Source organism: Euprymna scolopes, chromosome 23 (genome assembly GCF_053919585.1).
Source record: "Euprymna scolopes isolate OS-2025 chromosome 23, ASM5391958v1, whole genome shotgun sequence".
NCBI classification, from domain to species: domain Eukaryota; kingdom Metazoa; phylum Mollusca; class Cephalopoda; order Sepiida; family Sepiolidae; genus Euprymna; species Euprymna scolopes.
The window spans coordinates 13146365-13160186 of NC_136504.1; the positions used below are offsets into that span (position 1 = coordinate 13146365).

Consider the following 13822-nt stretch of genomic DNA (forward strand, 5'->3'; position numbering starts at 1 on the left):
TAGTAGACAGGCAGGCTCCAACCCGTGACACTAAGGCGCAAGAGAGAGAGAGAGAGAGAGAGAGAAAAAAAAAAACAAAAAAAAAACTGACGTCTTACCGCTACTCCACGACGCGACCGCAAGTTTGGAACGTTGAAATTAAGTAAAATCATTCCAACCGATACGATGACTTGCAAAAACCCCAACCATCCTTGTAGAAAAGTGCCCGGTTGAGGATGAAGGAATCAATGTTTTTAGTCAATTTTTCGATATTTGTCGCCTGAAGGGGTAATCTTCAAAACAATACAGATCTCGTCATCTCTGTCGAAAGATTTAGGCAGACATACAAACATACATTTAAACAGACAGGCGGGATTTATATTAAAGATGGACATTACCAAATGTAAGCTTAAATTGCGACCAAAGGAAGCGAACAGTGACTTTGCTAAAGTATTTCGACCTTACAAAAAAAAAAAAAAAAAAAAAATCCTGCGTCTAGCTTTCATAAACTTTCTTTGTAGCTGAGAACAAAATTTTAGCAGCAGACAACTTGTGAACTTTTCTTTGGCTCTAATTTTTTTTTATACGTCGAAGTGACCTTCATTAAAAGTGATGATAATTTTGACAGATGTTTTAACCTTTTTTAATGTGTTTATTATTTAAAGTACCTATTTACAATGCCCCCCCCCACGGGACAGTTAGACACCAGGGTCGTTTTTTAACGTGGAGAAAAGGTACAAAAATAAAAATTGTCTCAGTCGTGAAGGATTTCTCCTCCACCGAAAGAGAACAAGAAATAGAAGTGCAACTGCAGCAATCATCTGAAGAACAGATACTACACTTTGATCTTGGCCAAGAAAGTAGTTTAAAGTTTGAGTTAGAATGGAACGAGAAAAAAAATAAAAAATAAAATAAAAATGGTGCGGTTTTGTTACTGCCATTTGGACTCTCGATCGGCACCCCTATGTTAACAAAGGTTTTCAGACAAAAAAAAAAAAAAAAAAAAAAAAAAAAATTATAAAAACTGTTTTTATATAAAACATTAGACCCTAAGGCTGAAATAAAAACCGAAAAAACTTTACATTATTTTATCAACATTTTTTTTTATTAGATTAAATGTATGACAATCGAGGCCGCCATATTGTTTTAAAATTTGGCCTTTTTTATGCTCTTTTATGAACCGTTTTTTGGCCACCATATTTTGTGTAATTGAAAGCGGAAAAAAAAAAAAAAAAAAAAAAAAAGCCAAATTTTAAAAACAATCGATTGTCGTACATTTAGTCTAATAAAAAATGTTGAAAAAATAAAAATGAAATCTGTTTTAAATCATTTTTCACCCCAAACAAGGCACAGTGCCAATTTGAAGTAGGGGGCTGCTATCGGGGACATAAGTTGCAGGGGCATTATGAAGGGAGATGAGTAGCAAAATGTTGTTCACATTACACTTGAACTTCTGCATAGTACAGTTGGGCAGGCAGAATCCCAGAAGGGAATTCCAAAGACTTGCAGTTCTAGGAAAGAAACTATTCAACTATTGGAGTAAAAGGCTTTCTTACACCTAGGGATCTCTACTGTAAAGGGGTGGGACTTAGTTGCTTGTCAGGTTTATCGGGGGTAGTCACGTCGAGGAGGTACAAGTGCTTGTAGTTCGTCAGAGCATTCACCACTAAAATACTTTTAGAACAGGAAGAGGGATGCAACATTTCGTCGATGGGACAGAGGCTGAAGCTTAGAGATGACGGTTCAGGAGGTTGGCGACTCTTTTGAACCGTGTCCAGAAGTGAGAGACAAGCAGCAGATGCACCAGCCCAAATGTGACAACAGTACTCCATACATGGGCGAATGATGGCCTTATAGAGGTACAGGATACTTTCAGACATAAGTAGTTTTCTAGCACAGTAGAGAGAGCCCACCTTCTTCGCAGCACCTTGGCAATGCTCTCAATTTATTCCAGTTCATGTTCCCTGTAAACGTTAGACCGAGGAGTTTAAAGGAAGTACTTTCAGGTAATGTGACAATGTGTTCTTGGCCATTGCTATTGGTCGTAGAGAAGGTTTCTTGTAATTATTGAAGGAAACAAGCTTAGTCTTGGCAGCATTGAATGTGATCCATTTTTGTCCCCATTCCACTACAGATTGGAGGTCATCCTCTAGTGTTTCTGCCATTTCCTTAGATATGTATTCATTTGTTTTCCCCTCGTGCCTATTATAGAGAGTGATGTCACCAGCAAATATACCCATCTCCGAAACAATTTTTTATCAGGGAGGTCATTTATGAAGATCAAGAATAATAGAAGTCCCTGAGGTACTCCCGCATTTATATCATTGTTTAGATGTACGACCGTCGAGGACAACTTGGATTTTTCTCTTAAGAAGGATTTAATTACATTATGTATTCTTCCAGTGATACCATATGATCTAATTTTCCTTAGAAGACCATCGTGCCATACCCTGTCAAAAGCCTTAGATATATCAAGGGTTACTGCTCTACCCTCCTGTTTTGTCCAGTGAACAGTATATAGGTCGGAGATTATATTTAAGATATCTGCTTTGGAACGGGCTTGCCTAAATCCATAGTTTGTTGGTCAGGAGTTTAGCAGCTGTTAGGTGCTGGACTAGGACTTAATTAAGGATTCAAATATTTTGGCGAAAAGCGGAAGGAGGCTAATGGGGCGATAATTTAATGGGTCAGTTCTTTCACCAGAATTCTTGAAGACTGGTACCACAGAAGCGGTTTTCCAGCAATCAGGGAAGCAAGATTTGTTAAGGCATTTGTTGTAGAGTTTGGAGAGAACTGGAGCAACTTCAGCAGAGCATTTATTTTAATAGCACAGCCAGGATGAGATCGGGTCCACATGCTTTTGAGGTGTCTAGGTTTTTTTATGATAGGGGGGATTTTCAAGTCGTCTAGCGTGGCGTCTGTCCGCAAAGGAAAGTCGTTGAGGGAGTGGTGTGGCACACCACTCCCTCAGGTACAATGTGGAGTTTGAGGCAAACCGATTAGCCTTATCAATTGCCGTACAAGCAACCTCATGATTGTTTGATAGTGGGGGAATCATTGACTGCCCACTACACTGTTGTAGATTTTCTAAAAATCACAGGTTCCTAATTTCTGTGCTTCGATGCGTTTTCCAGCCTTAGGGTCTAATGTGTTTTATATAAAAATAAATCATTTTGTATTACTGTACAGATTCGAAAAAGTTGTCAAAAACCAAATATATAACAAATAAATTGTGAGAAATTCCATTACAGATGCCATCTTTCTTGGTTAAGCCACCTACACGGTTCTAGTAGCCAGTCCGTGATTGGTTCATTTTGAATGAGTCAAGTGAATTACTTGGCACCTTTTTTGTATCATGCTTTTATTTTTCAGTCCGCGTACAGAACTCGGCATGGGAAGGACTCCTTTTTTAGCAGCTCTCATGAGAATAGAGCTACGTCAATATCTTCATGTTGTATCACCAAACTGTAGGCGAAGAAAGGATCACATCTACAAGCAGAGACAATTTTATATTGCTGAAATTATCCTAAGTACAGGAGGATGACATCCTTGAAAATTTCTCCATGTTTATTTACCAAATATTGGAACTTATCAATTCAATTAGAGTCCCAAACGACTCGCTTTAATTATAGGCGCCAACATTTCTGCCGAGAACATGAATATACATGGATCCTTTCGAGGAAAGAGAACTACCAACTCCATGATATGGAGGCAAAACTGGCCCATGACATTTCTTTATATAAAATTAAAAAAAATAGACAAAATACAGTTAAAAACACATCGAATATATGTCAGCCTATGTCACGGTAACATATATTGAGCGAGTTTCTAACAGTATTTTGTCTAGTTATTTTTTTAACTCCTTTTCCCAAACTTACCATGTCAAAATGAGAGTCGGGCCGGCGGGCCCCATTTTTAACTTTCCAATACATCGGTAAACACTGTTTTTCGAGATGAATAAACATGTTACATTAAATAAAAACATACAGTTAAGTAGAAAAGTAACTTATTTTGCCTTTGATAACATTTGTTATATATTTGTTTTTTACAACTTTTTCGTACCCCCCCCCCAAAAAAAAGAAGATTCCGTCGGTTTCCTTTAAACTACGCGCACAGTTTTTCGGGGTTGCATTTACACGCACGAGCACCAAGATAGCCACCAGTGATAACAATTACATTGCTTAATATCCGGAAAACTACTTATTTGCGGAAAGTTTAAATACGATATTCGTTTTCAGCATACCCCAAACCTATACAACATCATTTTAAAGGAATGTGTTAAGGTGGAAACAAAGTAAAAAAAAAAAAAATTACCAAAGAATACAGAAAAACTCCAGACACAATGGAAACATGCAGTGTTTACCGATGTTTTGGAAAATTCAAAATGGCGCCCGACTCTCTTTAACACGGTAAGTTTGGGAAAAGGTGTTATAAATAATAAACTAGACAAAATACTATTAAAAAAACCCACCGAATATATGTCAACTTATGTCACGGTAACATATTGAGCGAATTTCTAACAGTATTTTGTCGAGTTTATTATTTATAACACCTTTTCCCGAACTTACCGTGTTAAAGAGAGAGTCGGGTGCCATTTTGAATTTTCGGGTTTGTATTACTGTAAACAGATTCGAAAAAGTTGTCAAACAAATAAATGTTATCAAAGGCAAGATAAGTTACTTTCTACCTAACTGGATATATTTTGTGTTTTTATTCAATGTAACATTTATTCAGCTCGAAAAACATACAGTGTTTACCGATGTATTGGAAAATTCAATATGGCGTCTCTCACACCCTCTTTAACACGGTAAGTTTGGGAAAAGGCGTTATAAATAAAAAACCAGTTAAAATACTGTTAAAAACTAGCTCAATATATGTTACCGTGACATAGGTTGACATATATTCGGCGGGTTTTTAATAGTATTTTGTATAGTTTTTTTTATTTATAACACCTTTTCCCAAACTTACGGTGTTAAAGAGGGTGCGAGACGCCATATTGAATTTTCCAATACATCGGTAAACACTGTACTGTACACAGATTCGAAAAAGTTGTCAAAAAACAAATATAGAACAAATAAATGTTATCAAAGGCAAGATAAGTTACTTTTCTTCCAAACTGGATATAATTTTCGTGTTTTTATTCAATTTAACATGTTTATTCAGCTCAAAAAGCATACAGTGTTTACCGATGTATTGGAAAATTCAAGATGGCGGCCGATTCTCTCTTTAACACGGTAAGTTCGGGAAAAGGTGTTATAAATAATAAACTAGACAAAATACTATTAAAAACCACCGAATATATGTCAAGTTATGTCACGGTAACATATATTGAGCGAAAATATTGTTTTACTAGTATTTTGTTTAATTTTCGATTTTGGCCGATATCGAGAGTCCGAAGGCCTTTCATTTTAGTTCAATTTTTATTTCAAATAAAAGTAAATAAACGCTTTAAAATAAGTTAAAAACAAAAAAATTTATCCAAATAGGTAGAAAAGTAACTTATCTTGCCTTTGATAATATTTGTTACACATTTGTTTTTTGACAACTTTTTCGAATCTCTGGATTTGAAAACAAACCCGGTTATTGTAAAAGAAAAAAATGCCGAACTTTTTTACGTTTTGGCGCGTTGTGGCCGATGATGGACAATAAGTTTCAATTTTATTTTTAATTGACGTTATAATAACATAAAAAAACGGACAATTATTTACTTGGTCTGTTTTACCTTGGAAATATTGAAGATTTTTTATCTAATATAATAAAAATATGATGTGGAAACAAGACGGAAACTTGTTTAAAAATAAAATCTTGCGCGCGTTTAAAACGCAAAATTTACAAACCTGTAAAGGTCATATCCTGCTGCTTTTTCAGAACCTCTCGTTGGTGTGAAAGCATTTTCTGTGAGTTTTTTAAATTTGAGTGTAACGTGGACCATGTTGCAAAACTTTTTTGCAGGCGAGAAGCCGTTTTGTTGAGAAAGAACTGCAGTATCGGCCATGTTGACGTGAGGAGTTTTCAATAAGAAAGAAAGAAAACCGCGCCAAAAAGTCATGTGAACACAATTTCAATTTTGGTTGGCTGAAAAAAAAACACAAAAAAGCCATTTTGACAAGTGAAACAAGCAAATTGGCATTTTTAAGGCCAAAATTTAGCTGAATTTGACTTTTTGTTGAAGCAATTTGATCTTTAAAAAGTTGTATTTGGCCTTTTTTAAACTAGGCTTAACTTTTGGCTTTTTTTCTGATACTTTTACAAAAAAAAAAAAAAAACACTGGTAGTAACCGACCTGCTACCAAATAAATATCACTGTGGCCGTGACATGTATTGGGTGGATTTCTATCAGTATTGTTTTATTTTTGAGTTTTGATCAATTCTTGAGACCTTAAAGGTGAAAGTATGTCGCCACTTGTATTTTGTTTTAACTTGAGCTCTCAAGATTACTTACTTTTCAAACTAAATAAACGCTTTAAAATAACTGTTTTCTCCAGGTATATAGAAGAGTAACGTTTGTTATATATTTGTTTTGTTCTGTTACCTATTGTAAAACATGCACAAATATTTAATAATAAATTATTAAAGAAAACGTAGGTTTGTATTAGTATACTCATAGATTCAAAAAGTTGTCAAAAAACAAAAAAAAAACAAATATATAACATTATCAAAGGCAAGATAAATCACTTTTCTACCTAACTGGATAATTTGTTAGTGTTTTTATTTAATGCAACATGTTTATTCAGCTCGAAAAACATAGTGTTTATCGATGTATTGGAAAATTAAAAATTAGCGCCAGACTCTGTTGAACACAGTAAATTTGGGAAATGAATTAAAAATAAAAAACTAGACAAAATATGTTAGAAACTTGCTCAATATATGTTACCGTGACATAGGCTGACATATATTTGTTGGGTTTTTAACAGTATTTTGTATAGTTTTTTATTTTTAATTCATTTTCCCAAACTTACCATGTTCACCAGAGAGTTCAGCGCCATTTTTAATTTTCCAATACATCGGTAAACACTGTATGTTTTTCGAGCTGAATAAACATGTTACATTAAATAAAAACATCAAAAAATTATACAGTTAGGTAGAACAGTAACTTATATTGCCTTTGATAACATTTATTTGTTAGACATTTGTTTTTTGACAACTTTTTCAAATTCATGTGTACAGTAATATAAAGCCGAAAACGTTATAATTAATTTTTAAAACAGTTAGGTCTTTAAAAATTGTGTAGACCTTTTTTTAATTTGTGTCTGTCTCTCTACTTTTTTACAAATATATTTGTGAAAATATTATACGTTTGATTATTTTCTGATTATTTTACAAAAATATTTATTTGATAGTACCTATTTACTATGCCTCCCCACGGGACAGAGTTAGACACCAGGGTCGTTTTTTAACGTGGAGAAAAGGTACAAAAATAAAAATTGTCTCAGTCGTGAAGGATTTCTCCTCCACCGAAAGAGAACAAGAAATAGAAGTGCAGCATCTGAAGAACAGATACTACACTTTGATCTTGTCCCGAAAGGAAACGTAAGGCATGTGTAGAATAGGGATGTTCTGGTGAAAACATTATTACGTACTTATGTGCGATGTCGAAATTATTATAGATTCTAAAAAATTACAACAAAAAAAAAAAATGATCCAGTTGAAAAATAATTACAATCAAAAATAAAAGGTAATCGATTTTTTTTTATACAGTTTTATTGTACGTTTTACTGTTGAAAAGTTAGCAACATTCAAGGGAGGTAACTGCAAACGATCATTTTCGTATTTGTACAGTTTAATCAAGACATTAAAAAAAATGAAAATATCGAAAAAAAAAAGGTTATATTGTACGTTATCTGTTATGGAATGAAGTTCTCTAAAAAAAAAAAATTCACTTAATTTCATCAAGTAGTTTTTATTTTACAGCGAAAAAACAATTTATGATACTGAGCAAAAGGTTCGATTTTTAGGAAGAAAAGCTGGTATTAAAGATGGGGAGGGAGTGTCGGTGCCTTAAACTGAGTTATCTCCCATGGCATGTTAAAAAAATTAAAAGATGTCTATCTTTAATGGGCTGTCATAAAAACGTGTTTTTTGCTGTAAAAAAAAAAAACAAACAAAAAAAACTACTCGATCAAATTAAGTGATATTTTTTTCGGAGATCTTCAGTCCAAAACGGATACGTACAATATAACTTTTTTTTATATTTTCATTTTTTTTTTATTGATTAAACTGTACAAGTGCCATCATTTTGATAAAATAATTATAATTCCCCATTTATAAATGCAAAATTTTGGAACATATTTTTGGTTGATTTTTGGTTAAAAATTCTTAAAGCTAGGCACCGCCAAAACTGGGGGGGGGGGGCAGGTAAGTACTTTTTGACGGACCGTCTTTTTAAAAATCTACCAAAAATCAGGTAATTATCCAATCAATACGAAATTTTCAGCGATTATTAAGAGAAGAATGAACTTTATAACAGTGTACTTATTTTTCATAAACAATATTTATATATATATTTTTTTTTGCTTACAAAACCCCCCTTGTTTTGAGGGGGTTCCAAATATGCTTAAAATAATCATCTGAAACTGAACACAACATATTGTGTTGTTGTAAGGGACGGGATTATAGATTAAAAAAAAACAAAAAAACTTGTTTGCATATCTTATTTTGATGTTTGAATATCAGAACTTCGATTGTGTTTAATTATCTCACTTTTGAGTTTAGAAGTGTTAAATTCGGTGAATATGTTAAGTAAAATAATTAATTTAAGTTAAGCAAAACAAAAAAAATTTTTTTTTAATATTTATACGAAAAAAGTCATTTTAAAATCTTTGATAAATGAATTAACAATTTCTTTTTAGCGAGCCGAATAATGCATGACCATTATTAAACAGGGCATGCTTTGAAGAATCGATACAAAAAAAAAAAATTGATAAATATTGTGCCCTTTGTGTTAAAAATATCATTATTTTTTCAATCAAGTTTGGAAACGTTTGCCGCCTTTCGACTACGGTGGACCAAACGCGCTGAAATAATTTTTTTTAATCTGCTTTAAATTCCCCCCCCATTTTGGGGAGCCTGACCCCCACACACATACACATTAAAAACCAAACTCATACAAATGGTCACCCATCTGGTACTGGCCAGCCTCAGCGTTAATAATACATTGAAATTTTCGTCACTGAAAAATAAGTTTTTTTTTGGCTTTTTGGTCTTCCGTAGTTTGCTTTTTATCAAGTACAAATGTAAACAGTAATCAAATCGACTCGAAGTAACTGGTTGCCTATATGAATAAGTGGAATTATTTGAAATCCAGGTACTTATATTATAATATTTTTGCATATTCTCATAGAAAATCGCCCTAAATCTTAGTTAGACAAGAAATAAACAAATTAATTCTTTCAAAAACCTTTTTTTTTTTAAACTATTTATATACGTTTTTTGTGCAAAACAAAAAACGCCAATTGTTAACTTTTGGGGAAAATTTAACATTTAAAATTGAATTAAAAATAGTAGAAAAAGTTTTACATTATTCTGCTTATTATATGATAAAATTCAGGGGTTTATCTTTCTGGAAAAAAAAAAGTTACTCAGAAATAATGGATTTTAATAAATGTAATTTCGTTTTAAAAAACAACAACAACTTGATTTTTCGGCCATTTTTGGCAGTGCCTACTTAAAGCGCATCTTCTATTGAATCACTTTTGTAATTTTGTGAATTTAAGTTGATTTCGACATGCCACATAAGTACATAATTATGTTTCCCCTTGGTTTAAAGCATCACTATTCTGCACAAGCACTAAAAACGTTATAATTACTTTTTTTAAGCAGTTTGGTTTTCAAATATTTTAAAAGCTTCTTTTTTTTTTAAGTTTGGCTAGGAGGTAAAAAGTGGTAAAAAAAATGTGGATTTTTTAAAAATTAAAATAAAAAATTCTGGTTTATTTGTTTCTCTGTCTCAGATAAAAGATTTTAGGTTATCTCCCTTTGATTTTTAAGTTTTTATTTTTTTTAAATATTGTTCCTATTTACTTGCCTCCCCACGAGGACAGAGTTAGACACAAGGTCGGTTGTTAATGTGGGGAAAATCTAACTCCCCAAAAAGAGCATTCTAGATAGAAACAAAAATAAAAATTGCCTCAGTCTAGAAGGATTAAATTTCTATGCTGAATTTGAATGAAAATTGTTTGTTTTTTTTGCACTTATGCATTATACGGACGGTCCCATTGTTAGGGGGGATAACTCCAATTTCTTCTTGAAATAATTACAAAACACCCCACTCCCATGTTAAATAATAGGTTTCTAAATAATAATGTTAAAAAAGAGCATTATGCTTAAACTTTACATTTACCAAAAAGTCATTGAATTGTTTTCTCATCTAAATTTAATAAAACATAATTTCTTCTTGGTCAAATAACACAGAATAAACTTAAAAAAAGTAAACAACACCAAAATAATTGAAAAACAAAATTATTTTATAAAAATGTATCAAAATGTAATTGTAAAAATATTTATTGAAAAAATACATTTTTTTAATTAAAGCAACATTACTTGGCCTTTTGGCTAGGAACAAAGTGTAGGATCTGTTCTGATATAATACATCCTTCTAAGACTGAGGCAATTTTTATTTTTGTTCCTCTCCCCACATTAAAAACCGACCTTGTGCCTAACTTTGCCCTCACGGGGAGGCAAGTAAATAGGAACATTGGATTTTTTTCAAACAAAACTCATTGTAAGAAAATAAAATTTTAATAAAAATTAAAACAACATTGGATTTTTTTCAAATAAAACTCATTGTAAGAAAATAAAATTTTAATAAAAATTAAAACAACATTGGATTTTTTTCAAACAAAACTCATTGTAAGAAAATAGAATTTTAATAAAAATTAAAACAACATTGGATTTTTTTCAAACAAAACTCATTGTAAGAAAATAGAATTTTAATAGAAATTAAAACATTGGATTTTTTTCAAACAATTTAAAAACATTTTTTGAATTGAAGCATCATTGGATTTTTTTCAAACAAAACTCATTGTAAGAAAATAGAATTTTAATAAAAATTAAAACATTGGATTTTTTTCAAACAATTTTAAAACATTTTTTGAATTGAAGCATCATTGGATTTTTTTCAAACAAAACTCATTGTAAGAAAATAGAATTTTAATAAAAATTAAAACAACATTTGATTTTTTTCAAACAATTTTAAAACATTTTTTGAATTGAAGCATCATTGGATTTTTTTCAAACAATTTAATGGAAAGAAGTCGCTGTGGGAGAAAAATAGAATTTTAATAAAAATTAAAGCAACATTGGATCTTTTTCAAACAATTTAATGGAAAGAAGTCTCCGTAGGAGAAAAATAGAATTTTAATAAAAAATTGTTTAAATTAAAGTAAAACTATAACAAAATATAGTTTTAATTATTTACAGTGTTGAATTAGTTGCGCCCCCTATCAGTTGTTCAATGAAACCCAACAAAACAAAACGGCACTAATTTGTGTGGCCGAATATGAGCAGAGATACTCGAAATTGGACTAAGACGTGCATACCTTGTCAAAAGCACAAAATTCACAGACACAGGAAATCACCACTGGGTTTTTTTAGCACACCTGATGCTAGATTCACCAACATCCACATCGATTTAGTAGAACCGTTACCCACTTCAAAGGGACACACCCACATCCTGACTATTGTCGATAGATTCAGCAGATGGCCTACCGCCATAGCCGTTAAGGATACTTCATCTGCAACAACAGCTAGAGCCATATTTCAGGACTAGATAGCCATTTTCGGAGTACCCACAGTCATTACGACAGACAGAGGTTCGCAGTTCCAATCGACACTCTTTGCAGAATTTAATCAATTACTGGGAACAAACCACATCAAGACTACAGCATATCACCCATCCTCGAATGGCTTGGTTGAATGCTTGAGTTAAAACACAAACCTTGAAATAAGGACATTATTTTCACCCAAGACTTTCACCTTCTAATCTTATTAATTCAACAAAGGACTTTCATCTAACATTCTAATCATAATGATTTCGCAAGAACTTTTACCGATCGGACCATTGCTTGTTCATCTTGTTATTTTTGTTGAAAAATAAATGCGATGCATTTTAAACGAGAAGGTGTCATTTTGTTTTATTCCTTTTTTTATTATTTTGTTTGGAGCAGAGAGATTTAATTTCACTTAAACTTCTTTAACCCTACACCTTCAAAAATTGTATTAGGCCTTTTTTAAAATTCGGCTTCAATTTTGGTTCTTTTTTCTGATTATTTTACAAGAATATTTATTTTATAGTAATTATTAAAAAAAAAAAACGTTATAATTAATTTGTTAAGAAGTTTGATCTTCAATATTGTGTAGGACGTTTCAAAATTTTGGCCTTTTCTTCGCTATTTTATGAAACATATCTATTTGAAAGCAATTATTAGTGAAAATGTTGCAACTAAGTATTCTTGAAGCAGTTTGGACTTCATTGCCTTTATTTCTTTTTTAATTTTTAGATATTTATATTGATTTTATTGCGGACTATTATTCTCATCTTTATTGGTTGTTGTTTCACAACATTTCGGCCAACTATTCCTTTGGCCTTCTCAGGTTTGAGACGACAACAACTCCGGATAGCAGTGATTGCTGAGAATGCAGTTAGGAGATTCAAAGTTCCTGTCCGTCGTGGTTACCACTTGACGAAAGCCAGAGAAATAGTTGGCTGTAACGTCGTGAAACAACAACTAATAAAGATGAGAATAATAGTCTGCAATAAAATAAATTAATAAATAATACTCACCTCAATAATGAATTCCAATTAAATAATAATAATATATACCATTCGGTACAGACCCAACCATGGAAGATCAGATAATAAATAAACGTGGATTTATAAGATCAAAACATCCAACCTTGATCGCCCTTCGGGGCCCGTGATGCAGTTGATAGAGACGTTGAATCTCTACGGTTCCAGATGAGCTTTGTCTGAAGATAGTGGTTTCAATCCTACCCAAAGCTGGCCAGAGGATTAGTTGGCCAAAAACGTGGTGAGATGACAACAACTATGGAAGGCAGTGATTGCTGATAATGCAGTTAGGAGATTCGAAGTTCCTATCCGTCACGGTTACCACCTGACGAAGGCCAGATGAATAGTTGGCCGAAACGTCGTGAAACAACTAATAAAGATGAGAATAATAGTCCGCAATAAATAAATTAATATAAATAATACTCATCTCAATAATGAATTCCAATTAAAATAATATAGATTTTAGATATGTTTTTCCAATGATTTTACATAAAAATATATTTGATAATAACTATTATAATTAAATATTTTAAGCTGTTGAGGGTAACAGCGTAGTATATGTGATACAACCCTTCATTAAACAAAATCTTTATTTACAAGTTTCTTTCAGTTACGTCAGAGAAAGCCAGTATTTAGTATCAAAAGCTAAACACATAGACTTTTTCCATTATTCATTGTAGGTTAAATATTAATTGACTAATTTGAACTACCATCTTATTAAATGTATGAGTTCAAATTATGTTATTAACTTGTAGGGATATGACATAAAAGACATTATTGTCAAAGGAAATTGAATTTTTTTTGTTTCAAAATAACAAATAATTGGGAAATAACTATAAATTACATATAAAGAGTAATTATTTCAAAGTAAATTCTTAATTAAATATTTGTTCCTAACTTTTCCAAAGATATTGTCTCATTTTGATTTCAATTTCTGTATATTTTAGATGTTCTCATAAAATTTAAACAAAGTTGTTTGGCAGATTGAGGGTAGGGGCAGTGGATAATCATCACATTTTGTTTTACAATTTTTTAAAGCTTACTCTAAACTGATTA

General features: G+C 32.0%; 1 protein-coding gene across 2 annotated transcripts in view; it reads right to left on the minus strand.

Annotated features, from left to right (window-relative positions):
- LOC145245762 (deoxyuridine 5'-triphosphate nucleotidohydrolase-like) overlaps positions 1–13822 on the minus strand; it is a 48353-nt gene that overhangs the window by 21303 nt on the left and 13228 nt on the right. The window contains exons 1-2 of one of the 2 annotated variants that reach the window (XM_080107371.1): positions 12873–13108; positions 5817–6054 (exon numbers count right to left, since the gene is read on the minus strand). In XM_080107371.1, coding sequence (XP_079963497.1) covers positions 5817–6028 — 212 coding nt within the window. In that variant the 5' untranslated portion in view covers positions 6029–6054; positions 12873–13108. Of the gene's footprint in view, positions 1–5816; positions 6055–12872; positions 13109–13822 lie in introns of those variants that run through there. The other variant, XM_080107370.1, reaches the window with a different exon arrangement.